General features: G+C 42.2%; 1 protein-coding gene across 2 annotated transcripts in view; it reads right to left on the minus strand.

The window, feature by feature from the left end:
- Nucleotides 1-3,733: 3,733 nt before the first annotated feature.
- The window catches only part of itsn2b (intersectin 2b), a 33,612-nt gene continuing 10,211 nt past the window's right edge, over nt 3,734-27,134 (minus strand). Inside the window, exons 4-41 of one of the 2 annotated variants that reach the window (XM_069693748.1) lie at nt 26,918-26,981; nt 26,609-26,796; nt 26,078-26,338; nt 25,412-25,511; nt 25,144-25,280; nt 24,283-24,346; nt 23,467-23,604; nt 23,255-23,343; nt 22,353-22,657; nt 22,040-22,180; nt 21,783-21,923; nt 21,492-21,579; nt 21,076-21,215; nt 20,177-20,278; nt 19,720-19,901; nt 18,779-19,584; nt 18,415-18,536; nt 17,969-18,235; nt 16,822-17,018; nt 15,881-15,936; nt 14,765-14,931; nt 14,490-14,520; nt 14,253-14,374; nt 13,650-13,746; nt 13,340-13,534; nt 10,172-10,293; nt 9,906-10,012; nt 9,593-9,776; nt 9,266-9,364; nt 9,035-9,118; nt 8,813-8,896; nt 8,648-8,710; nt 7,654-7,803; nt 7,407-7,525; nt 7,144-7,226; nt 6,970-7,053; nt 6,348-6,521; nt 3,734-6,134 (exon numbers count right to left, since the gene is read on the minus strand). In XM_069693748.1, coding sequence (XP_069549849.1) covers nt 5,986-6,134; nt 6,348-6,521; nt 6,970-7,053; nt 7,144-7,226; nt 7,407-7,525; nt 7,654-7,803; nt 8,648-8,710; nt 8,813-8,896; nt 9,035-9,118; nt 9,266-9,364; nt 9,593-9,776; nt 9,906-10,012; nt 10,172-10,293; nt 13,340-13,534; nt 13,650-13,746; nt 14,253-14,374; nt 14,490-14,520; nt 14,765-14,931; nt 15,881-15,936; nt 16,822-17,018; nt 17,969-18,235; nt 18,415-18,536; nt 18,779-19,584; nt 19,720-19,901; nt 20,177-20,278; nt 21,076-21,215; nt 21,492-21,579; nt 21,783-21,923; nt 22,040-22,180; nt 22,353-22,657; nt 23,255-23,343; nt 23,467-23,604; nt 24,283-24,346; nt 25,144-25,280; nt 25,412-25,511; nt 26,078-26,338; nt 26,609-26,796; nt 26,918-26,981 — 5,702 coding nt within the window. In that variant the 3' untranslated portion in view covers nt 3,734-5,985. The remainder of the gene's footprint in view (nt 6,135-6,347; nt 6,522-6,969; nt 7,054-7,143; nt 7,227-7,406; nt 7,526-7,653; nt 7,804-8,647; nt 8,711-8,812; nt 8,897-9,034; nt 9,119-9,265; nt 9,365-9,592; nt 9,777-9,905; nt 10,013-10,171; nt 10,294-13,339; nt 13,535-13,649; nt 13,747-14,252; nt 14,375-14,489; nt 14,521-14,764; nt 14,932-15,880; nt 15,937-16,821; nt 17,019-17,968; nt 18,236-18,414; nt 18,537-18,778; nt 19,585-19,719; nt 19,902-20,176; nt 20,279-21,075; nt 21,216-21,491; nt 21,580-21,782; nt 21,924-22,039; nt 22,181-22,352; nt 22,658-23,254; nt 23,344-23,466; nt 23,605-24,282; nt 24,347-25,143; nt 25,281-25,411; nt 25,512-26,077; nt 26,339-26,608; nt 26,797-26,917; nt 26,982-27,134) is intronic. The other variant, XM_069693749.1, reaches the window with a different exon arrangement.

Below are 27,134 nucleotides of genomic sequence, written 5' to 3' on the forward strand. Positions count from 1 at the left end.
CAGGTTTCAGGTGGAAGGCAAATAGTCACACACGACGAGGGTCATTAACTGGAAACAACAATGGGCTCACGAAGCGGAGCAAACGTGAAGATCGGGCAAATGAAAGGAGGGGAAGCAGAACTAAATACGCAGCATGGTGATGGGCTGAGACGCAGGTGAGCACGGGAACTGGCGGGAAAAATCAGCTTGACAGCGTCTATAGCAACAGATGTATGTGGGACTGAGTCAAAATAAGCAGTGCTGATGTTTATTGCAGTGTCACAGTGATGCGTTTCTAATTTCAGACAACAATGAACAATAAGCGAAATCAATTTATTATTAGATTTGCTCTTATGATGAAATTTGATATAAGAAAAAGATTAACGCCAGCTTTATCCTTTAATTACAATTTTAGGTAAAGTTGACTACTCGTACATCTACTCCATCTGAGAGTCACGCTATGTACTTTTACTGCACTATATTTATGTCACATCGATGTAGTTTTGCAGATAAGGTTTTTGCATGTAAAGGCCATGAAAAATTCATAAATATGATGCATTGAGCCACTGCATGATGGTTAACAGGAACTGCAACGCAGCAAGCTGCCCCTTGATTTGAAATAATCAAATTTATAACATTATCTGTGACAGTGGCCATCCTCTCCCATAACTCATATATACAATGAAATGTAAAAAAAAAAAAAAAAGGTCATAAGTCAATTTTGTGTCTTGAGAAACGTCCACCTCAGCAGCTGCTAAATGCTCCGCAATGATGGGAAGAATATGTACAACTTCATTTTGCAGTGTTTAGCGTTTCTTACCAAAACTGATCAAAGTTGGATTAACACAGCCCACCACAGACTGGAAAATCAAAACAAGGAGATGAAAGATGCTCAAGCTTTGCAGAGTGGAGAGGAACTGAAGAGTCAGGTGATGGACTCATTTTTGGGTTCATCATTCAGGCCAACAAGTGAGGCACCTGAATCATTTCACCACGGAGAAGAGTTTTATTTTCTGTACTGAATATAGCAACAGAGCTCAATGCGTTTTTAAAAGAGCGTTTTATTTTTTAACCTCACATGTTTGTGTAACAGGAAGAGACGCGACTGACTGTATCTGTAGGTTTCCTCTCGTGTGGACTTTCTCTTTTACTCTCTTGTCTCTGTTGCTTCAGGCCACCTTCACTCGGTGTAGGATTTTGGCCACAACGCAGACCTCTCATTATTTTTGAGTTCTCTTTGTGTCTATATGTGTGTATGTGTGTAAGTTACATAACACAGCTGTTCATGTGGTGATAATCAAATCATTCCCATGACTAAGTCAAGTGGAACTGAGGGCCTCTCAGACTCATCCTCTTTGCACATGTCACACTCTCTCTCTCTCTCCCCGTACTCTCTTTCTGTGTCCATATGTTTATTCCCCTCTGTCTCTGTTTTTCTCGTCCTGCCTCTGAACTACTGTCGTCTTCTGCTGTACTGCACTTTTCTTTCATACTTTATCTCACTCACAACTCACAAGAACTGTTTCCCTCTCTCGCTTTGGCTCCTCTTTGCCATTTTTGTACTATTTTTTCGTGAGGATAAAATCCCACAGGGTCACCCTTTGATTTAGCTGTTGACACATCAATTAAGAACGGCAATAATAAAATGACCATAGTCCTCATGGGCAGCGGAAACATCTCGTAAACACTAACATCATCTATTTTTAAGTTGATGTGACAAACATGTTAGCAGGCATTTGTTTATTTACAAAGCATCATTATCGGTCATTTGGAGTCGTGTTTCTGGCCTATTGGCGGGAAGGAGTCCAATAGTCTCTTGTCTTTTAGCTCTGTTTTTGGTCTCAACCACCTCCTGAATCGATTACCCGACTCTTTAGCTGTTAAATGCAGCACAATGCTCCTCAGCTAGCCAGACTCTGCTTGTCATTCATCTTTGGACGGGTTGTGTATGTTGGGTTTACATGAGTTTATTTTGCTGAAAACAGCCGACATGATAAACAGAAAGAGTAAACCAAAACGTGTTGGGACAATGTGCTGAAAAATGCTAAAACAGCTCAGTGGAGCTGCACTCAGATGATAACTGCTCCTGCTAGGGACCCAATGATGAATGGTTGATTTTAGGTGTGACATCTTTTTGACAGTAACATCTTGGCGGCACCGCGGTGCAGTGGTTAACACTGTTGCCTCAGTTCGATCCCGGGCCAGGGGCCTTTCTGCGTGGAGTTTGCATGTTCTCCCTCTGCCTGCATGGGTTCTCTCCGGGTACTCCGGCTTCCGTCCAAAGACATGCATGTCAGGTTAATTGGTGATTCATTAGGTGGGAAAGACAGGTCTTTGTTTCCGTCTGTCACTATGTGTTGGTCCTGTGATAGACTGGCGACCTGTCCAGGGTGTATCCTGCCTTCGCCCAAAGTGAGCTGGGATAGGATTCAGCCCCCCCGTGACCTTGTTCAGGATAAAGCGGGTATAGATAATGGATGGATGGATGTGGACTGGCCAGTTTATATACTGCGACTGGATTTGCTTTCGATGTCCTGCTCATGTTTGAAAGAACTTCAGGTTGGAAACAGGTTCTTTTCAAATCAGCCAATTTAAAATTTGACATGACAATTTTCAGAAACCCACCACAGTTTTACAGTAAGATGGTCACTCTCAAAAGTGTCATTTGTTAAGTCATTTTTCCCTCATTATCAAGAGAACTCCTGCTGTGTTTCAGCTGCACCCTTGACACGTTTGTTTTTAATGAAATGTAAAAGATATTTGCTGCCGTCATTTACAGTAAATCAACACATCCCCCACTGCAATAAATCCATTGGTACCACAGCAGCACACTGCTACAGAAGGCTGAGTTCAGCTGACTTTGTCGACTCAGTTACGCAGCTGTGTGTTGCTGTCAGCCCTTCGCAGGGCCACTCAGGGTGGTTACATAATGACTGTTGCTTCTGTGGTCACAGAGCTAGTGGAGGGTGAAGAAGGACTTAATGAGGTCTATTGGTGCGCACTGACAACTCCACTCTGAACTCCACTGACTCTGGGGCTGGACACCAACAGAAACCAGTAAAATATAGACAAAACTGATCATAATAAAATATCTCTTGTTTTTTCACCATGAGATTTTCTTGGTTTTATGATATTTCGAGCTAAATATTTACTGTATTTTACAAAAGTCGAGACAAAACCAGGCACATGCCTATGTTTGTAATGTAGTTATATAAAACTGCTCAGTTTCTTGCCATAGTGTGTAATACAACAGCCAGTCCAGTAGAGGACAGTGTCACGGTTTGGCCTCGCCTAAATGAGAAAAACCACAAGGTTAGATTTCGGGGGAGAAAAAAAACGTGGTTACATTCAGAAAAAACAAAACCTCATGCTTAGCATTAGGAAAAGACTTCTTTCTCATGTACGTGAACCCTGGTCAAAGTCGAGCCTTTAATCCCTGACCCCTGTCATGAGATGCGTTTACTTTTCACGCTGAAGCGAGGCCAACTGTCAGCCTGACATACTCCCCTCTAGTGGACTGAGAGGTGCATTACATGCTGGGCTGAATTAAAAAAAAACAAAAAAACATCTTCCTTACAAACTACCATACTTGAAAATCATAGTCTGATTTCTGTGGCTGATAATAGTAACATGGTGCTGTAATGGTGTACAAAGCCCGAGGCAGTGTGTTTCAAGCAGTGATAACTTATGCACTGCTGCTTGAGGTCATGCTCTGAAAGTTTACTGTGTTAAATGTCCTTTTTCTTCAACCAGCAAATAATTGTGACAGTTTGTTCACTTTAATGTCTTTAATTTGCCTTAAGAAACCCTGATTCAGAGATGCCATGTAGAGGCCAAAGTGAGTACAGACAGCAGGTTACAGACTCCAGGCTGATCGGCCGTGAACAGACAGTCTGGGTTAGAGAGGCCATAAACTCTGCACAGCAGCAGTCAATGCAGAAGGCTGTGGAAAATAAAAAAGTGAAACAAAAGACAAGCTTTAACACCCCTATACAGACAAGTAAGGTAGTCCAGTCTCTTTACACATTTTCTACAAAAAACCCCTTAAAAATAAACTGTTGTTGATTGAATGTGACGAATCAAAAGCACAAAACAGCAGGCCTAAAAGAACGACTAGTGACCTAGTCTACTTACAGTAAAACTCAATCAGAGAATCATCTAAGATATCGGGCTAGCGTTCAAAACAGTATCAACAAGTTTTAATAGTTGACCTAACACACGTTCAAAATAAACCCAGTGAATACCAAATGATTATCCAAGATGACAGAGTGAAGGTGCTCCAAACCTTTGGATAGTCACTCGCATAAATTACAAAATAAATACAAAACTTTTTAGTTTATATCAGAGGACCAGCAGGCTCTCCGAGTTAGAAACTGGACACAAAGGACAAAAGAGTAAAAAAAAAGGCAGAAGACACCAGAAAGTTAACCTACAATAGTACTGTACATCGTTTACGTCCCGTATCCTTGTAAAGTTTTTATGGAGGAGGTTTCTAAAGGGCAACTTTTTGAGGCAACAGAGATGGACAATATTGTTGTCAGTGAGGCACGAGCTAGAGAACGACAATAGGTCTGGCAGAGTGAAAGAGTAAAGAGCAAAACTTCAGGTGAGAAATACTGTTAATTATTGCTGACAAACTGGCAATCTTAAACCTCAAAAAGTTGACATCCTCAAAATCCTCTTCACCAAAAGGTAAGGCAGAAACAGCTTACTTGGCTCGAAGAGAAATCTCAAGGTGTAGCAGGACACGTTCGTCAATACAGCTTTTATCACCCTAACTATTTTGTACACTCTCGCTTGAAATTACTTGGCCAATTTTGCACAGAAAACGTGAATAAGACCATTGTTAAGCCCACCTTCATCACAATGAAATCAAATGAGTTCAGACACTGACATTTTAACAGACATCAGGAAGGACTTACATTAACTGTAAATTTGAAACATCAAAATCCCTCAGCTTATGATATTTGTATGTATCTGTATCTTAACTGTTTGTGAATCTTTACACCTCTATACTTCAAAGATTTGGACTCGCACACGCACAGCAATACAATGAGAGTTCAGTGTTGCGACAGTGACTCAGACTCAACTCAGAAACACCACATCCTGAGATCGTCTGTCTACAGTGGTAAAACTGACTCCAGACTAAAACTTCTTCTCCAGCTTGTCGGATGCACTTCATGTTGCTGTCCATCATCTGCCATCTATTGTTTCTGATGCCTTTAACGTCACTGTGAGAAGACAACAAGGAGGCCTGACATGATCGTGACGGCCAAAAAGCAGGTCAGCCGAGTCTCTCGCAGACCAACAGTCATGTACATAGCTTGACAATTAAAATAAAACACGAGTATAATGTCAACTCATTAAATGATCTAGGTAGGGCAAACCAGGCAAAGTGTGAATATTTAAAACCAGAGATACAGAGTGGTGAGAGTCTAGAGGAGAGCACTTACAGTTTTATTGCTTTAGCAGTTCTGGGATTATTTACGTCTAAGCAGTCTTTGTCCTTTTCTAATATTCATCTGAAGGTTGTAATTTATTACTGAAGATCCAGATTCAGCTTTGTGACACACTGTGTCTCCACTGCGTAAGCTGTGTTTCTATCTTTTAGCTCCATCAGAGTGTAAATATTGTGCAGGTGCAAACTGCGCCACCAATCATGCATCTCTTTCCATCTGATGTCATCACGAGGAAAAAAAAAGAGCTCTAACTCCTATTGGTAGCTTCAGTTGATGTCACCAATCCCTACTGGAGGATTGGATGACATCAGAAGAGGTATTATTAGTGCTGGTTAACATAAAATGTATTAAGGCGCGATGTGTGAAACTGAGTTCAGAGGGGTCTTTTTGATATGGGTGTCTCCATAGGAGTCCATTTCATGCAAGTGGAAAGAACCATCCTAGATTGTTTGCGTGAAAACAAGCAGTTTTTCTTATTTGGTTAGTTGTTCCTATTTGGTTGTCTCTGTCAGGGACACAGTCTCTTATTTCAGTTCATCCTATGGGGCTATTTGTTGCCAAAGAGCTGCAAGTCGAGGCGCACCCACACTTCCCCTGTAGGAACCTCGTGCAGCAGAAGACGACGTGTTACAGGTCCCTTGTTCTCCAACTCTTTCTTTATGGTTGCCACGGGAACCTCTGTCCGACCCAGGAAGTCTGATATAAGAAAAGAAAAAGAGAAGAGCACATGTGTTTGAAGGAACTGGATTTAAAAAAAGAAGTTAATCTTAAAATTGAACAAATGGGTAAAAAAGATTTAATGTTTTCCAACTTTGGACTTTTTTTGTTGTTGAATTTTGCAGATTTAAAAATATATCACAAAGAGTTACTGAAGGAGTGTAAAAGATATGAAATCTTTTTGTGGCTGACCATCAGGGGAAAACTGGTCTCTTTCAAAGATGGTGATGCAGAGAACGTCCTGGTAGAGGTCTTTGATGTGAAACTGACAGTTGAAGTTCCACTTGGGGTTCAGGGTGTCGTTGAGCGTTCTGGATGTGAAGATCTGAGCTCCCATGGTCACCTCACAGTAAGGGTTGCTTTTACCTGGAGGTGGGATGGAAGACAGGAGGAAAGGGAAGAGGATGTAGGAGAGCCAAACACAGATAAAGAATATGAAAAAAAGGAAAGGAAAGATGACAGGAGAGCAATCAAAACAGGGAGTGAGGGAAGGCAAGAAAAAGAAGAAAATAAAGAAACAAAAAAAACTGTTTAGGCAGAAAAAAAAACAAGGCAAAACATGGGACAGCATGTATTGTGGAAAAACAAAGTGTGACTGTAGCACAGACGACTGAAGAAGGGCGTCTGAATAAAGGTGAGCTGAGGAAAAAAAGGACGACAGACACAATTAAGTGTTTCTTTTTTCTGGGTTAGTCTGGCATCCACGCAGCAGGGATTACAAGCTAAATTCCAGCACAACAGTTCAAGTTCATGATGTGTTTGTTAGTCCACTGAACTGGAAGTACATCTTGTTACGGAGTGTATTCATGCTCACCATTGGGTTTTCCCGCCCTGAGTTCAGTGGCTTCTAAGATGGTGACAAGCAGTCTGCCGATGCCACTCGTCTTCACGGATCGTGCTGCAAACACACACACAAATGGATTCATTGGTTATTTGAGATCATCCTGTCAGGCGGCACGAATATGGCTGTTGAAGTTCAGAGACAAACCTTGATAGGCCTTTTCCCTTTTTTTCTTTTCAGTCTCGATAAATTCCTCAGACGCAAGTTTGATCTTCTGAACCCACGCTGTCCTGAAAACACACACAGCATTTGTAAAGGCCACCAAATGCAGCACATTTGTGTGTGTGTGTGTGTGTGTGTGTGTGTGTGTGTGTGTGTGTGTGTGTGTGTGTGTGTGTGTGTGTGTGTGTGTGTGTGTGTGTGTGTGTGTGTGTGTGTGTGTGTGTGTGTGTGTGTGTGTGAGCAACTACCGCTCATTGATGTTGTCAGTCCTGAGTATGTAGACTCTGTCGATGTGCGAGATGTGGAAAGTGGGCTCGTCGCTCGAAGGATCTGGGAGCTTCACCAGAACTTCGTTTAGTAGCACAGGCTAAAAAAAGAAAAGAAAAAAAAAAAGATGATGACTTTTAGGAAATGCAGGAAAATACACTAAAAATAGCAAAAGTCTCAGGCTACCTTAAAGGAAGACTTTTCCCACTTTGTGTTTTTGTGTCTTACCGGTTTGTACATCTTGAGCTGTGCATTGTTCTTGTTGCTGAACAGTTTATCAGGCCCAGACGAAGTGAACTGTTTCGCCGAGTGAGTCAAAAGCAGGAAGTCGTTAAAGAGGAAAGCCCAAAGTTCCTTGTTGCTCTTCACCTTGTACATCTGAAAAGAAAATAAGAGATGTAATTATACAAATTTGTGATCAACAACAATTAAACAAAGATTCCAATAAGATTAAAAAACATGGACACGGTTAAGAGGTTTACTTTTTGTAAATCATCATTTTCAGCAGCTCTGTAATGGTGGTAATGAAGCTCAGCATTAGTTCAATCAGGAAGACTATCTTTGTGTCTCATTCATCCCCAGTCTTCTCTCTCGCTCCGCTTCTTCTAATCACCTGTCTACGGGCATTTTCGAAAACCAATCAAATTTTGCCTTGATCTCATTCAGCCAATCATTCCACTGCTGTCAAAATTCCTGTGTTATGCCTCACCCCCTTTAGATATGATGACATCACAAAAAGCTTTTGCATCCCTCATATTTCTCTTGCTCCCGCACATGGCAATTAAATCTTGTAATCATTCATTCAGATCGAGTCTCTCCTCGTGGAATTATAGTCGAGTGTTCAGCATCAAAAAACATTTGATCCTCAGGAAAATATCTCAGTCTACACAGGAATATTTTCCCCTGGTGATATGGATCATCACTGCCTCAGATCCATCTGTTAGGTTCCTGCTCAGATGAACCAGCTCACTGGTGACTAAAAGTTTCACTCTGTGGTCTGAGGCTCGTAACAAGAAACCACAACATCCCGGCATTTCACCGAGTAAAGTTTTGCTTTTCATCTCCCTGTGCGACCCCTCGTACTGCTCTTTAGATTTTAAAACATTTATGTAGGCAGATGAAAAATACTCTTTTCTTTGGAATATGAAGACCCAGAACAGTTGTTCTTTGACTCTGGCAGTATCCAGGATCACAGTTTGAGAAACATCGCAGTGTTACTCACCTTCCCACTATGGAGCAGCTTCCTGGGGCCCAGACAGTTGGTGAGAGAATTAAAGACCAAATGCTGTGAGGAGAGAGAAACTTTAGCTATAATCCTTCCTCTGTTCTTTGGTATTAGTATATATTTAAAATAGTTATGAGCTTGAGTTCGCAGTGAGCTTTCTACCTCGGCAGCGCCATCACACTGAACGTGGTTCTGAATCCACTCCAGTCTGTCAGAGTTCTCCTTCTCTCTTACACCCTCATTTACCTGCACAAGATAATCGTTGAGTGTGGAAAACATCATTTCAATGAAAAGATCTTTTTCACCCAGAGCACGGGAAATAAAACAACCTTTAAACATCAAAAAGTGAGGTTATAAATGAAATAAAATGATGAATAAATGAACCTGTTGACAGAGTTCCTCTGCTCTCTCCAGAGCTTCTTTCAGAGGACCTCGGTCTGTATGGCCCTCTGCAGTGCACTCCAGGATCTACACACACACACACACACACACACACACACACACACACACACACACACACACACACACACACACACACACACGTTATTTACAGTCATCAATGGGCGACTAATTACACACTGCAAGGTCACTATTTGAACCACCACCATGGCCTACGTTTTTGATGTGCAGTGGGTAGCGTGTGATCCTCTGCATGGGTTTGAGCAGGAAGCTGGACAGCGGCATGCCTTTACACCTGTAGTCTGTGGCGATTTTCTGATGGAAAGAAAAAACACATCCTTGTGTCCACCTTCTTGTACAGTATGTGATGACAAAGCACAGGCAGAACTCAGAGGGGTCAAATGTAAGATGTTCATGCAAGTTTTAAAAGGCTAAAATAATAAAACTCTTCCTCCTCCTCTCCTCCTCTTTGCACTGTCACTCTTGGTTCCCCCCCCCTAAGTACATCTTTCTTTGCTCACTCCTCTTTCCTCTCCCGCCTACCTTCAGGAAGTCCTTGAAGTCTGGCTCGTTGTCGGTGCGAGTCTGGAGAAGCGTGGCGCCGTTGATTTGGCAGGAGCAGAAACGGATGTAGGGCTGCATGTGGGACAGCTCGGCGGCCAGGATATCGCCGATCATCTGCACCGGCATGTTATCCCCACCCATCTTCTTACGAACACGTAGAGCCCTACGCACACAAACGTACACATAAACGTACACATAAACACCAAAACAGGTGCACTTGTATGACATTTCATCTCTCCATCAGGCACGCAGTCGTTTCTAGATGTAGTTTTTCCATCCAAGTGATATTTACTTGACGAGTTTTGTGTTGCAGGCCAGCAGTTCTTTCCAGTTGACAAAAATCATGCCCATCTCTGCGTCACTGAGCCGGCCCGACTCGGACATAGGCCTGTCGAAAACCTACACAGACACAAGACAACACACAAACATGTGATCAGTATGTGGTAGTAACTGTTCTTTGATGATTTACTACTTTTTGATGATTTACTGTTTATGTAAGTTTTCAGGACAGGGTTTACTGTTTATTGCTGAGTATTCAACAGGATTTGTGTGCATTACCTCCAGCACTATCTGCAAGTCCTCCACATATCTCTCCTCAGTCTGTAACAGCTCATGGATGTAGCCCTGTCTCTTCTTCTCCTGGGGGCTCAGTGAATCCAGGCTGTTTAGGTCTGCACACCCTGCAGAAGAGGAGCAATACAGAAAAGGAGATTTCAAAAAAAAAAAATGCAGAGTCCATCGAGACCACAAGCGACCGCTTAAAGCACGGTAACACTTCAGCACTGCATCTACTGCCTCCTGCTGGAAGCTCTGGCATCAGAAAACAAACACGGTTGTTCCTCATGTTTGTGTATACACTACTGAAGTTTTCAGGAAGGAGGCGGGAGAAGAAGGGAAGAAGAAGGAGGATGGAATAGGAAACACAAAAACAGCATCGATCGATCAGAGCACACACACACACACACACACACACACACACACACACACACACACACTTACCTGGTACGGTGTGCCCATTCTGCCGTTGTGAAGGTCCCATACAACCTGACTGCTGCTCCCTCACTGACCCTTCTTCTTCCTCTCCCTCGCTTCCTTCACCCTCATCGTTGGTCTCATTCCAAAGGTTTAGAAAGTGAAATCTGCTTTGAGAAGTCATTCCTGTGACCGTGATGCTGTTGTTTTCTCAAAGTCTGATCGTTTTCTGTCTCCCCTGTCTAGTTTGTCTCTTTCTCCCTCTGTGCCGTTATCTTCTTGTTGCTGGTAAATCTGTTTGTACCAAAACAGGAAGGGAGATTCTTTCTTTCTTTTTCACCCTTGTTCAGAGCGGATAAAGCTCACCTCTTTTTTTTCTTCTAGATTTTAGTGACGTCTGCCACTGAAATAAGCCTGGAAATTTGTGAGAACAGGCCAGATAACTAATATCAACACAGCCCAGGTTAGGTGGAGATTTAGCCAATATTACATGGTTTATTGTGTAATCCCAAGGAGAAAAACAAATCCAAACTGATTGAGAAGCAATCCTTTAAGACTCAGTTGCACAGGATGTTAGAAAGAGAAGTGTCTGAAGTGATGAAAAGAAAAACAAAAAGGGTCCAGCTGAGAAAAGGTTGTCCACATCTATCTGTTCATCTTAATCACATGTATTGTGTTGACAATACAAACAGTGAATACCACACATACACTGTAGAGCAGAGATATTTCATGCAACAATAATGAATCACTAAAATGTCATCTCAAACCAATCTTTATTTTTATGTTTTATTCCAGAATCAGAAAATATATTAGACATATCTTCAAAAATAGTTCCACCCGCATGTACCACAAATGTTCTGTTGTATATATTTGTCAAGTCAGTTGTGCTAACAGCTGCTGCCGCAGTGACTCTTTATACAGCTTTCTCTCTCTGTCATTTTCACTGCAGCTTTTCACCTGACATCTACAGTAGGTTTGTAATAAATGGAGCCTGGTATCCTCTGACTTCAAATTAAAGAGAGGAATAACACAAAAGCTTCAGCAGCGATTTGCTTTGCTCGAATCAGGGATCATCCAATTGTTTTGTAGTATTTCTCACTCGATCCCTGATGTCTGATTAGCAGGACAGGAGCCACCGTTTTCACTTGGTGACCAGAAGGAAATGTGTCCCCAGTCCTGACTATAATTATTACTGTTATTTTTTTTTGCACTGTGTAACTTGTAGTGAACACTGTGAGCAGACACGCATTCACTTCTTGCATTAAGAAAATCAGTCAGAGCAGCAGCAAAACAGCATTCACTTAATATAAGGTGCAGCAAAAGATTTTTGTTGTATTATCAGCCCCGGAGGTGAAGCTTATGTCCGTTAATGGCTTTAGAAGAGTCGCTCACTTCAACACTACGTACACTCCTCCTGTGTCTGTTAGTGTAACAGCAGACCCACTTATGGCTTTTAAATGTACAGGACTATCTGTACGCTCCTGCTTGTACCAATCCGTGTCCCAATTAAGTTAAACAGAAGCGTTTCAAAAGCCCACTGCAAGGTGTGTATAGAGTTCCCACAAGGTGAAAGCAAAAGCTATGAATTTCACAGTTATAGCTTGAAAAGTCTAAGCAGACCACAATTGTAGCATGCTCTCCACTCGTTTCTAACTTTCAACTATCCTGAGCAAAAATATTGTTGAATATGTCTTATTTTATCCCTTTTTAAAAAATATTTCTTTAATAAATAGAGCAGGTCAAACTAAATTACTCATTTTAGGGATTTTTAGCTCGAATCCAGCCTGAAATCTAGACTGTCCATTCTTTCTCACAATATCCACAGGCCTGAGGATTAGTGCACTGTTCATCTTTAGTATCAAGAACAAGGTTTAGAAAGTTACAGTAACACCTGACCATCATGTCTGAATACAGACAGAGATAAATAGTGGGCTCTGTGTGAGCTGAACTCTCAAAATTGGAGAGCAAGACTGGAAAAGAAAATGTTTCAGAAAGAGGGAGGGAAAAAAAGAGAAATGTAGGGAAAATTAAATGATGTGAGGCGGGGAAGTGGCAGGTGGGGATTGAATGGAGGGAAAAATAAGAAACAAAAGGGAGGAAGAAGGACAAGTCACAGAAAAACCCACTATTGCTCTGCTTCACACACTTTTCCTGTGATTTAGCGTGATCAGTTCACAATCAAAATGAGAACTGAAGGAATCAACATGGCACAGAGGCTCAGAGGGTAAAGGGTCGAAGGACACCTGACTCCTCAAACACCTGTTCACAATTTGTGTTTCTAATACACACACAAACACAACACACACACACACACACACGCACACGCACAGACAGTGGGAGAAGTTAGTAGCTAGAGAGTCCAGACACTCCACCCCGTCAGAGCAGAGTGTGATAGTGGGTCTCTCTGGAGTCAGGAGGAGGAGGAGGAGAGGAAGAGGAGGAAGACTCTTTCTACCACCCTACAAGGAGAAAGAGACAGAAGCCGAGGAATGAAAGAGAGAGAGAGAGAGACAGAGGGAAGGAGAAATACAGAGTGGGAAGGGAGGGAGGAAGTAAGAAAAACAGAGAAAACGGTGAAAGAGTCAGTGGGAGGAAAAGATAAACAGACGGAGAGATATGCTGATGATAAACTATCAATGTTGGTGAGCAGAGGTAAGGACAAACTAAGGGTAAGGATTAGTTAGTCACAGAGGTTTGGAGGTCTCTGTGCTTTATGTATTGTGATAAGATGTGACGTTTGAGAGGTTTACTTACACTGCTGGCTGGGGTCACAGTCCGCTGTGGTCATCTTCACGTAATTTGTGGGGAAAAGGCCAGTGACCCCGCTCATCTCTCCTTTCCACCAATCAGGGTTGTTCTTGTCCAGAACGTTGATCAGTTGCCCTTTAGTGAAGCTCATCTCGTCCTTGTTGGCGGCTGCGTAGTCGTATATCGCAATCACCTGACAGACTGAGGCAGAGGAGGACGGAGCCTCTTAGTATTATTTAAACTTTTTCTAACTTAAGCAGTGTACTTTGTCCTGCTTCACCCTCAAATAACGAGCAGATGTGTGTGTGTGAGTTACCTGGTTGGGGTGCTGGTGTAGACTTGCCACTGGTGGATCCCAATACTTTAACATGAGTGGCAGGGAACCAGCCCTTCTGACGCTTTTTACCACGGGCCTAGAGTCAGAAAACAAAAACAAACATAGTGAGGTTTTAATCAGAAAGCAGGGATGCTGACCTCTAGTAGAGAAGTCAGAGATGTTGTAAAGTGGTAACCAGAACAGAAAAGCTAAAAAAAATAAAAAAAATAATAATAATTTCTGGAGCACATTCATTTATTTCTCAGACTTTCCTCTTTCTTAATTACTCAATAAAGCTAAACAAAAATAAGCTCAACTAAAACAAGGAAAAAAATATATTCTTGCTGAACAGGTCACAACCGACAAACATATGCAAATACTGAGCGGCTTCAAATGGACATTGTTCTGTTTCTGTCACAAGCCAAAAATATTTGAAACCCCCCTTGTAGTAAGCAACGTAAAGAACTGCTACGACTTTCGGCTGCTACACCGATGCTAAAGGTTGAGCAGAGTAGAGATAAAGTAAATCGCAGACTGTGGGTATTTACCATGTAGTACTAAGGACCAACTCAAAACAAGTACGAACAGCAGTTGAACTCTGACCTGCAGTTCTCCGAGCCACCAGCCAGAGACATTCTTGCTGAGTATGAGGATGAGCTGGCCATTTTCCAGATTCAGCTGTTCAGGGCCAGTGGAGGAGTGTGCCCTCATCACCTGGGCAATCTCTGTGCACACAAGACACAAATGCAACTTGACATGGCAGCAAAATGCATGACCAGGATTTGTGTCTTTATGTGTGAATCTTAGAGGGAAACCGACAGAAAAAGAGGGAGCGCTTACCTGGCTTTTTCTTTACAGAAATACTGGATGTCTGAAAAAAACACCACAAATAAATGTATTTTTCCAGTGGAATTTAGAAAATATCTTCATTAAAAACACACATGAAATAATATAAAATCAGACCTTACAGTATAATATAACCTATTACTACATGACCGCGAACTCAAGTCTCAAAAATGACTAATGAGCTACTCAATCAATTATTGCAGCCAGACAATTACATCCCATCAGACCAGTTCATCCCCTATATGTCAGGATGTGTTGAGTGTCCTTACATCTGTCTCTTTAGGTTTGATGTAGTTGCTGGGGAAGACGCCCGTGCGGTCACCTATTGATCCGTTCCACCACTCTCCCTCTCTCTTGCTCACCAGGATCACGTCTCCCTCTTTGAACGTGAGATCACCAGGCTCCGGAGACTCATACGTGTACAATGCCACATATTCTGGAAAAGAGAAGATTATATGAACATACAGTAAATAAACGGCAATGTGACTACGGGTCCACACGGATCGTTGAGGCCACAAAGAAAGTCCACAAGATTTCTTACAATATGTTGTCCAAGAAAATGCAGAATGTGCCTTTATATGTAGGCAGCAACTGTAGTTTTAAGATATGTCTTGAATCATTGATAAAAAAAAAAGGCACAATATTTTATTTAAAGAGAAAAACAGATTATCTTTATAAACTTGAGACACGACATATAATTCAAGCCCGAGATAGAAAAAGTCATGTGTCCATTAAACCCTGTAAAAATCATTACATGTTAAAATATGATCTAAACACACAGCAACATGCGTATGCATGGTGTATGTGATACACAGATATGGTCAGAAATGTGTGTCACCAGAAACTTGATTTCAATAATTCATTCATCTGAATCACTCAACTTGAATAATTGCATTATAATTTGAATTTCAATCACATAATTCTTAATTTGTACTATCTAAATTTAATATTTGCATTGAAAAACTGAATTTGGGGACCATAACCTGAATTAAAATTTCAAAATTTTACACTGAGGTTTAATGAACTTGAAATCCTCTGAATCTGTATTTGATCCTCACAGAAAATTTAGCTCTGTACACGTCCTTATTCCACATAGATGATCTTATGTATGAAATCCTTTAAATTGATCTTTTCACCCACTTGAGGGAGTCGGTCAGGAAACCTGGTAATTGTAAAATTATGCTCTTCATATTCAGTTTCAAAGCAATTATTCAAGTTTAACACTGTAAATTTTAATTATGGTATTCAAATAAAATTTTGTGATGCAATTTTTCAAGTTGAGTGATTCCAGATGAGTCTGGTGACACATGTTTCTGCCCATACACCAAGCCCAAATATTAACTGAACTACAGTGGGCTGATATTTTACAGGAATATTTACCGTACCTTCAAGCTGCAAGCTATCACTTGAGTCTGAAACATCAGGAGGGGAGCTCTTCATGCTATAAACAGAGAGTAGATTACAATAATATATTTATTCATGTCTTTCATCCATTCATCATTCCTTTATCTTCATATAAGGATCACAGTAGCAAGTAGAAAAAACACATAGCACACACAGACATGTCCTTCAGCTCCTCCTGTTTAAAGGGGAGGCTTTCTGCAGCCAGATGTGAAACCAGGAGTCAGGTCTCCTAATGGCTTCATAAACCTGCCATCTCATTGATTTGGTCATCAACCAGACTTAATGAATACAGGTAAAGGTTGAAAGCGTCATCTTCAGGCTCAGATTCCTCACAACATCCTGGTACACCCCCAGCTGGAATAATACTGTATATACTGTATGTAGATAAATCTCCAAGCTTCAGTGTGATTTGTAAGTGTTAACACAGCACATTCCTTATCACAGAGAAGGGAAGAAATCATGTCTGTGGCCTGAATACCGATCATACTGGAACTGTCACCCAACATGTACTTTCATGCAGGTACTTTGACATGTGACTGATTTTACTGATTTACTGGAGATAAAAGCATCCGAACAGCAACAAAATATGTCGGTATGGAGGGCAGACAGGTAAGTGCTTCATGTAAGTTAACAAAGAGTAATACAAAAAAAAATTAGATCATTAAATTGGTGTTAGAAACTCATACCAAGCTGGTGTGTGTTTGTGTTTGAGGCCAAAGTTGCTCAGCAGTGTAAGTTTCACTCTCAAGTCAGGATTAGTGCCAAAAATTTGCCTTATAAGCTTGTTTGACTTTGACATTGCTCATGAGGTCCCCGGAGAGGGATCCAAGAAGAATTTTAAATTTAATAATGAGGCATTATTTACAAATACTATGTCTGTCTTCGCACTAGTGGGAACAAATGAGTGTCCGTGACTACTTACTCTGAAGCCTCCTCTTCTCCCAGCAGTGTCACATATGTCTTGGGGAACCAGCCCCGTTCACCGTTCAGCTCTCCCAGCCACCAGTTCTCCTGCTGCTCCAGCACCTGAATCACGTCGTCCTTGTTGAAGTTCAGATGGTTGTCTGTCTTTGCTGTCCAGGAACATAGGGCCTGGGCCAACAGGTTACCCAGTACCTGCTGAAACGTAAACAAAGACAGCAGTATTTCAGTGTCTGTATATGCCCAGCAGTGTTTCCCTTCTTTTCCATTAGGGATGAGCGCAGAGTTCACGAGACCAGCACCCGTATTACATTACATATCACCGCGTTATTATAAAAAACAACACAGGTTGTCTTTTTTCACAGAAAACTTCAACATTAGTAAGTAGAAAAGTAGACAAATATGCTCACTGATAAAGCAAGTGCTCTGCCTTGAAGTAATCTTAATTCAGAACAACTGAGTAAATATTGTTTCTGGAAGTTCCTGTCAAGGTTACAACAGCAAATTCACTATTTAAATTCAATATCTTCGTGGCATAAACATATTGAGAGATATTCAAAAAGAATGCAGAACACAGAAATCAGTCATGGTTCAGTTTACAACACATTGCCACATTTTGTGCCACAATGAACACTTGGACTACACACAGACAGCTTTTGTTTTAGTTTGTTCACAGCAATTTTCCACTAGCTTAACAAACGTGCTTTGGTTGTGCAAGACATACTGGATGGGACTCAGCAGGCAAAGCTGCTTTTTGAACAGGTGGTGGTTATTGGATTTATAGTCACAACCTGTTTTATTACACTTTTAGTAATGAGTGTAGTTGTTCTTTTAGTATGGAGTTTAGTTCTTCTCGACTTGAGTAAAATGTTATCTTTTACTCCACCTGGTTCACTGTGTCCTCTCTGCAGTCAAATACCAACACAGAGAGCAGAGGAGGAAGAAGAGGAGAGGCGGCAATCAGCTGCTCCAAGTGGGAAAAGTGTGTGTAGTTTGTGTTTATCGTGATTCTCATGTATTATATGAAATTTTTGCTGTGACGCTCATCATTTAGCAGCAGTGCTACGTCTGTTGTTGAAAGTACATAGGAAGAACAGTGACCATACTGTAATCAGAGAGCGGGAGCTGGTCCAACAGTGAGTACTCACCTGTCCTTGTGTCTCAGAGGGTGCAGGGTTTGGTGAATGTGTTGGCGTGAAGGCGGACTTTGTCCCTGCTACCTTGGCAGCCTCAAGAGCTTTGGAAAGCTGTGACTGGAGCGGCACTTTCGGAGGAGGAGGAGGAGCAGCACTAGCAGTGTTATTAGCTGCATGTGAAGGGGCATCTCTCTCCACGTAGCTCTCTGGGAACCAGCCCATCTTCCCCTGTCTGCTGCCATACAGCCAACCCTCCTCTCGCTCTACCGTCTCATCAACCTGACAAGAGGGGAAAGGAAAGTTTGAGAGCAAAATTATGTTGTTGTTGTTTTTTTTTTTTTTGTGAGGAGGGAGAGCGAACAAAATAAAACAGTGAAGGAAAGGAAAGAAAAGGAAAGATACATTTGACTAAGAATATTTGGCCTGACAATCTGGAGAAGGCTTGGTTTCATTCTTACCTCAATGATATCGTCAGAACCGAAGCTGAGCTCTTCGTTGTTTCGTGCAGTGAACGGGTAGAGCGCTTTGAAGGACGTGAGAGCTGCTGACTTCCTGTGTTGTGTGGCCCTCGGCTGCCCACCTGAATCATCAAAATGTGAATCAATCTAAAGAGCTTTATAAACACACAAAAAAGGAAGACAATAGACAGAAGTATAGAAAAGTATGAAAGTATGAACGTGTGTGTGTGTGTGTGTGTGTGTGTGTGTGTGTGTGTGTGTGTGTGTGTGTGTGTGTGTGTGTGTGTGTGTGTGTGTGTGTGTGTGTGTGTGTGTGTGTGTGTGTGTGTGTGTGTGTGTGTGTGTGTGTGTGTGTGTGTGTTACCCTTCCTCTCCTCCAGTCCTCTCAGCAGAGCTGTCAGTTTCTCCTGAATATCCACCTTCCCTCCATTCGGCTGCTGTTGCTGACGAGGTGCCTCCTCCTTCCTCTTTCTCTCCTCTGCTTTCCTTCTCTCCTCTCCCTCCTCCTTTCTCTTCCTCTCCTCCTCTACCCTTTTCCTCTCCTCCTCTCGCCTCCTCTTCTCCTCCTCCTGCTGCTGATGAAGCCTTTTCCTCTCATCATCCCGCTTTCTCCGGTCCTCTTCCTCTTTCCTCTTTCTCTCCTCTTCGTCCCGCTTTCTCCTCTCCTCTGTATCTCGCACAGCTGCTTCGGCTGCCTTCTCTCTCCTCCTCTCCTCCTCCTCCCTCTCCCTTCTGAACTCCTTCTCTCTCCTCTCCTCCTCTAACCTCTTCATCTCCTCCTCCCTCCTGCGTCGCTCCTCCTCTTCTTTCCTTCTCCTCTCCTCTTGTCGCCTCTCTTCCTCCAGTTTCCTCCTCTCTTCCTCTAGCTGCCTCCTCTCCTCCTCGAGCTTTCTCCTCTCCTCATCCTGTCTCCGTCTTTCTGCTTGCCTCTTTCGTTCCTCCTCTTCTCTTTTCTTTCTCTCCTCCTCCTCTCTTCTTTTCCGCTCCTCCTCTTTTGCTCTGAGCTCTCGCTCGGCCTGTTCCTTAACAGCCTGGATGAGGGCCTGTCTCTCTTTCTCCTCCTCCTCCTTCTGTTTGGCCTCTTTCTCTTCCTGAAGCCTCCTCTGACGCGCCTCTTCATCCCTCTTCAGCTTCTCCTGCCACTGACGCTCCTTTTCCATCTTAATACGCCTGTGAGTGGAAAGCAATCATTGACTTTACTTTCAAAGTTTCTACATCAAGTTTTTGTAGGTTTGTTTCTGATGGAAGTAAACAAATCAGAACTGTTACTTTATTATAAAATCTTCAAATAAAACTGCATTTTACCTCTGAGCTTCCTCCTCTTCCTTCCGCCTCCTTTCCTCCTCCTGTCTTTTCTGCTCCTCTTCATTCCTCCGCCTCTCCTCTTCCTGCGCCTTCCTTCTTATCAGCTCCCGACTTTTGTCTTCTTTGACGCTGCGCAGTTTCTCCAGTGCTGCCTGCTGCTTTCTCTGGCTCTCGCTCAGTTCCTGGCATACACAAACAATACACACATTTACTAGCAGAGTGGCAGATATGTGATTAAATTAAAGATTTAGTGACTGGACAGACATAACAGGCTAAGGTATGTAAACAAACAGCACGTCCAAGCAAACAGCAACAAACACCCGACTAAACATAATGGAGTTTGCAGGAGGTGCATGAGAGACAGAGAGCAGAAAGAGACAAATTCAAACAATTTTACAAAAGACAAGGTGAGAAAAAAAAAGAAGACAAGAACAACAAAGAGACCGAAAGCAAAAACCTTTAGTAGGTAGAAGAGGTTACGGAGGCAGGCCAGCAGACAGAAGACAGCCTGAAGCATTGAGTCCTCAACACCCACATACTGTAAAGTTGGGAACAAGGGCTGTGGGATGGGTGAGAGGAAGGAGAAGAAAGGGAGCCAGTGTAGGAAAAAACAGAATTTCCAAAGGAGAAGAAAGGAAGAGAGGTGCAAAGGACAGGAATAAAAGTTAAAGATAACAAAGGGGAGAAATTGGCAGCAAGAAATAATGATGTAAGGAAGGAGGAGAAAAAAAGCCTCAAAGGCCAGGAAGAAGCAGTCAGTAGGTAATATTTGCATTCAACTTTAAAGGTACTGCACAAAGGTCACTGCTTTAATATTAGGCAAACAACATGTGAAGACTTGATTTGTCTTCATTTGTTAGGTCACAAAGAAACAAAACTACCAGTACCTCTTTGTTAAAGCTTCACACTGCCAAGCAACATATTATGTAACTTACGTAACACTCTTCTGTTCATATATTGCACAACATCAAAACAGTCACAGGTAGATGTCCACTATTTGTCCTTAGTTACTGACACTAATGCAAGAATGAGCAGCCTGAGTTCAACCTGCTGCTAGTAAGTGATGAAACATGCAGCGTGAGACCTGATGCCACTAAGGACAACACAAGGAGTAAGAAGAAAAAATGAACAATTTCTCATGAGGTGTTTTGCATACCACAGTTCAGCAAAACAGCAACAGTTTTAAAACCCCTAAGGCGGAGAGGAAGACGCAGGGCACTGTTTATCTGTTCTTCAGTTTCAATGTCGTCGTTTAAGACCCAAATTAAAAGGGCCTGCTGACCCGTGTGAAATGTTGTTCGAACTGATGCCATGGTAGGATATGCTAATAACACTGTGCTTGTGATTAATTCCTACCTGCATGTCTTTGTTATACTGGTCCATCTTAGCTAGTTTGGCAGCGGTCTCTTTCTCCAGAGCTTGCAGCTGGTCTCGCAGTTTCAAACACGCCCCCTTTTTCTCTGTGACACCCACCGTTAGGGTGGACATGGTCGACACTATGAACAAATGACATACAGTTAAACAGGTCACATCTATCCACCCGACTGATACAAATGGAGTGCCCTCTGACAACAGGGCATCCTAAAATGTATACTTTTCCAATAATTCAATTTCTTTTATTAAGTACACTCTGTATACACTTGTAAATTGAATATTTTCATTATATTTATCTAAGGGTTGCACTACATTAAGTGATTCTAATATGAAGTGTATTGAAAATAGACCGTACATGTGATGGGTTTTTGAGTTTATTGTTCCTAAACATTACTAACCAGGCAAGTTATTCAGACCCATGTTGTTCAGTTTCTCAGTCAGTCTCTTCTGCTCCGGCGTCAGCTGGGACAACTTCCTCTGGAACTCCTGACCAACAGGAAATACAAACAAGAAATGCATCACTGGAGGGAAAAATCTGAGAAAGCATGAATACACTCTGTCTTAAGAAAGCCATGACCAGACACATAAATTACAGATAACACAGAACTATCAAAACAATTATTAACTGTCGTGGCTACTTTTTTACAATACAATAGTATTAGATGGGCAGAAAAATAACTCAAGCAAACCTCTAGCTGTTTCTGCAGGATACTGATGTCCTGCTGGCGTGTCTCTTTCCTTTGATTGTTCAGATCGAGCTCTGTCTTTTGAAGCTTCTTCTTGTTCTGAATGCCACGCAGTCGGTCCGAGATCTGACGATGCTTGTTACCCTGAATCACAGAGAAGAGAACAGAGAGCGATGAGATACACTCAATGAAGGGTTAAAGACATCAGGTTAAATAGAGAGAAGTTGCACTGAAATGAAAATGGTCTCTTCACCACTCACCACTGCCTCGAGCTCCATCTCCAGACTCCTCTTCTTCGCCTTCAGTGTGATAATATCATCCTGCTCCTGTTCCTTCTTTATCTGGAGCTCTCCTCGCCTCCTCCTCTCCAACTCCTCTTTCCTCTGACGCTCCATCTCCCGCTGTGCAGCGTTGAAGAAATAGACACACAAGAAAAAAAGCACACTGAAGTAAATATACATACAACAGTGTGATACATGTCCCTCAGAAGTGAGTACAAAGGGACACTCTACTACCTCTAATACCACATGTATGTGCAGTGCTCCTTCAGGGAGCTGTAACATGCTCCCTCACCTCTTTCCTCTCCATCTCTCTCTGCCGCTCTTCTTCTTTCTGTCTCTCCAGCTCTCTCTGTCGCTCCAGCCTCCTCTCCTCTTCATTCCTCCTCCTCTCCTCTTCATTCCTCCTCCTCTCCTCTTCCTTCCTCCTCCTCTCCTCGGCCTCCCGAGCCTCCCTTTCCCTCCTCTCGCGACCCTCTCTTTCCTTCTGAGCGCGTCGCTCCTGCTCCCTCCTCTCCGCCTCCAGCAGTGTCACTCGTCTTTTCTCCAGCTCTGCGTTCCCTCGTTCCAAGTTGGCTTTGAATTTATCCTCGAACGACACTGAATAAGGAGACGGACAAAGTTTAGATGAAGTCCGTATTGACATGCTAACACTTAGAAAATATTGTGAAAATGTTGATGCTTATTTGACTAATTACTATTTATTTCTTATTGAGCTTGAGCTTCTAATGAGCAGTTGAATCAGGAAGACAGGAATTTCTTAAAATTGTAGTTCCAGTTAAACTGAGAAATAATGACAAGAACATGAGACAGTAATTGAGGTTGGAGATTTAGAGGATTATAAAAAAGCATTTAGCGGTGAACCTAACATTTAAGAATACTTGATATACCATTTAATTCTAGCTGCTACAACTAGCCTTGTATCTTTGTGTAAGATGATAGTGTGTACAAACCCAACACCAACATGTGGTGCCCTACATACTTGTGTATCACTTGGCTGCTGCTCTTGATTGACTGTAGTTTAGCCTGTTGCAGGTGGCTGCTGTGTATGTCACAACACTATGTGTATGTTTATGCTTTTATATCATTGCTTGTCAGTGTGTATGCAAAAATAAACATGATACATACTACTTGTGCATAATGCAGCAGTTAAATAAGAGTACAGTCTGTGTGTATGTTGGTAGTGAGAGTACTGACTGTTGGTTTTGGCTTTCTGTGGAGGTTCGATGTCAAAGTCATCAGTCAGAGCTGCATAGAGAGAAGAGCCGGAGCCATTCATTGCTCCCCTGCAACACAGATTTAAAACAACTCGGCTGAATACACAATTCACAACATCATTCAAAAAATATACTCACACATACAGTACATTAACAAAGACAAGGTTTAATGCACTAACTGTGTCCACATACCTTTGTGAGGGTGGTAACAGCTCCGTGGGAAGTGTTAGTGGCAGTGGTTGTCCGCTCCTTGCCATGTCCACAAGATGCATTGCCAGAATAAACTCCTCAGCTTTTAGCTTGCCATCCTTATCCACATCAGCTAAAGTCCTGCAGGAGGGTTACAAATTGGACATACAAGTTTTTCACATAACTGCACACTGGAGTACTTGCTAATCACCACTAAACGCAGTAGAATTACATAAAGGAGAGAAAAATACAGACTCTCAGGAACATATAGCACCTGGAACAGAATCAAGGTCTTGATATAATTAATTACAACACTGTGATTATCAGCTGTTTTCATTTCAGTTGACTATTGCACTTCCTAGTTGAGTTTAGTGGATGTCCACAGAGTCTGATTGACTTTGAGGTGTCCAGACAAGCGGCAGAAGCACCAAATACAGGGAGAATATGATTACTGGACTTTCGTCTAGTGAAAACAATTATTAGTTGCAGCCGATGTAGCTTACACTATATTAAATATTGTGTAAAGGCACACATACTGTATACTGCCTGGTGATCACACAAGGAGGTATTCTCTATAACATCATAAACAGACTGACATAACCAACTTTATTTCCTTCTATTTATTGGCAATAGACGCACAGAACACCCTTCAGTTGAAATCAATAATTTCCTTAACAAACAAAGAGCTATGGTCATGCCAGCTATGATGGAATGAAGTTTCTTACTTCTGGCTGCCAAACCTGTCTTTGGCTCTTTATTATAACACTGTGGTGATCACAAGACATGCACATAGACAAACAAACACGCAGATATTCTCACCAGATGGAGGCCAGCTGCGTCTGTGTCAGCATTGTGGTTGCCATGGCACCTCTGACCTGCTGACCTGGTAATATGAGTGACAGATGTCAGAACACTTGTTATGGCACAGATGTGTGGGTGACACAGAGGAATGAAGAGGTGAACGGTGTGTGCAAGACCTGATACAGTTTGTGCTGATTCATTAATTAAACTAAATAGAAAATGTGCACGGTACCACAGGAGTCTTGCGTCTCAATACAACACGCACACATACAAGGTAAGAATTGAACCATTTAACCCTCAAATATTTACTTAGATATACGAGATGATGATTAAAAGACTGTGACAGCATTAGCAACAACAAAGGGATTGGAAGAACTTTTTTTTAAAAAGAATTAAAACAAGCCATTCATGTGATTAATTTAATGTGCAAAATCGCATATAGTGCACCAAGTTACATTGTACCATTGCAACAGTAATCTGGCTGGAGTGACTGAGTGAGTTCGTGCGCCATTGCCATTTCACTAAATCCCTGGTTTTTCAAGAGAACAGGTCCAGCAAGGCAGAACAAAAAGGCAAATGCATACTTGATTCTGTGTGTGTGTGTGTGTGTGTGTGTGTGTGTGTGTGTGTGTGTGTGTGTGTGTGTGTGTGTGTGTGTGTGTGTGGAGAAACTGCCCGTGCGTCTGAACACACCCGCAAATACAGCCTCCACTTCCTTAGAGTCAACTGAGGCTTGACATTACAAATAAAAGAGGGAGGCAACTGTTATGAAATCATGACTGTTGTTCATGAGCATCCACGCCTGAATTCCACACATAGTTTGGTTTTGTATGACCTACACACTGTAGATTCATACACGCGCGCAGAAACGCATCGTACCAGTAAGGTATCCAATCATCTGTTTATCCAAGCTGTTGAACTGCTGTCTGTATTTAAGTCTGGAGGCGTGTGGCACAGCCCAGTCACTGGGAACAGCAGCCATGGGCGACATCACAGATGGGGACGAGGAAGCAGAGCTGAAAGACAGAACCAATGAAACTTCACTTTTAAGGGTTTGCACACTTAAAGACATTAACAAATTACAGAGGTTGTGGAAAAGAGCGAATAGATTCATACATTCAAATGTCTGTAAATATGTGTTTTTTACCTGCCAGATCCCAGGTCCAGCAGTGATGAGGCTCTATTTATACCAGCAGAAGAGGAGAGTCCAAGGGAAGAAGGGTAGGAGGTCCCAGATAGAGGTAGGCCTGAAAAACATCCATCCATATCCATTACATACATTTCTACAGTAACTTGCAGCGCTGGTGGGGCATTTTATTCATACATCTAACTGTAAAATATGATCCTCTATCTTTCCTCAATGTTTACACTTTTTGTTTTTACAGTTTTCAGAAAGAGAAAGGAGTCCTTTAGAAGCTCAGTAATCCACTAAGATCCAGTCCCCACGGTAACCTTGTCAAGGACGGGGAAGCTATTTGTATGGCGTTGAGACTTCAGAGATGTGACTCTGCAAAACAGGATCAGGAGTCATTCGTTTTCCCTCCTTTTCCCTTCAAAACTACATAGATACTTAATCTTCTGCACATATATAGGATTTAATGTCGGTGTAGGTCATTTCTCCTGAACAGTTTCCATGCTACAAGAAACAGAAAATAAGCATCAACCAAGCGATAATCAAAAGACAGATGAATGTTTTAAGCATACTGGAGACCATCCTAATGGTCTTCCTTTTTAGAGCAGAGACCGATCCACAACAAAAGAGAGTAATAAAGAGGAGAGCAAACAGAAGGATAGAAATGACATGCACATGTACCAGTGTTCAAAGCTCCAGCAGGGAATGGCTGGAAAATTCCCATGGTGCCATTTGGCAGTGTGGCGTTTCCCATGGTGGGCATCAGGGGCCTGGTGGACGTGGAGGCTATTAGTGGGTTCAGTCCTGTTGCTGTAGGAACCAAAGGGGTGAGGCCCGTCATCGGAGACAAAGTTGAGAGTCCAGGGGTTGCCATGGAGATAGGAGTCAACATGGCAAAGTTTGTTCCAGGCATCATGGGCATGCTGGACATAGAACCAATACCTGGGATACACATATACACACTAGTTTAGATGGCAATCCATTCAAATGCAGGTGAAAAAAATGTATGGACACAATCAGTCAGACACACTTTAGATCAGCCAGTCAAAAGCAGTTTAAAATCCCCAAATGGGGCTTTTTGTATTACATATATTGTTTTCGTGCTTGAGGCTGTGACTTTTTAAGAAAAACACATTTTCAATTTGTGGGTTGTTCTTAACTAACTCACATCCACATAGAGTATACTGTTTAATTATTACAATAGCACTGTACCATAGGCTGGGTTGGTCATGGATGAGGTGGGGTTATTAAGGCTGGGAGCAGGCACTGGAGGTTGCTTCATGATGATTGGCAGTGCTGAGGGAAGCGGCGTACCCTGGAGCTTTAGCTTTATGAGCTTCATGGCGATGGAAAACTCCAACCTGTCCATCTTTCCATCTTTATTCATGTCAGCCAGAGCCCTGGGAGACAAATGGAGGGACCATGAGAAAGGTACCCGTGTTAAGACTCAGTGCTTCAAGTATAGATTTCACTGAAACCTGCCAGAGAACCCAAATCTGCCAATGTGTAAGTGTTTCTCACCATATCTCAGCCAACACGGAGGCAGGCAGCCCTGATTGGAGGAAAAACTTCCTTGCCTGTTCTCCTGCAGAAAGAGGCAGAAAGGGAAGGAACAGAAAAACATAATGAAGTTGAGATTTTACTTCATGCAAAAATGAAAAAGATGTCTGTTTACAAATGCAAGGCTGTAAATCCCTATTAGCAGTAGGCCGATGTATGCGGCTGGAGATATGTCTAT

The sequence above is a fragment of the Brachyistius frenatus genome, unplaced genomic scaffold (genome assembly GCF_029030835.1).
Source record: "Brachyistius frenatus isolate BFR_SWC_R1_liver_20210118 unplaced genomic scaffold, ASM2903083v1 Contig_15, whole genome shotgun sequence".
Taxonomy (NCBI): domain Eukaryota; kingdom Metazoa; phylum Chordata; class Actinopteri; family Embiotocidae; genus Brachyistius; species Brachyistius frenatus.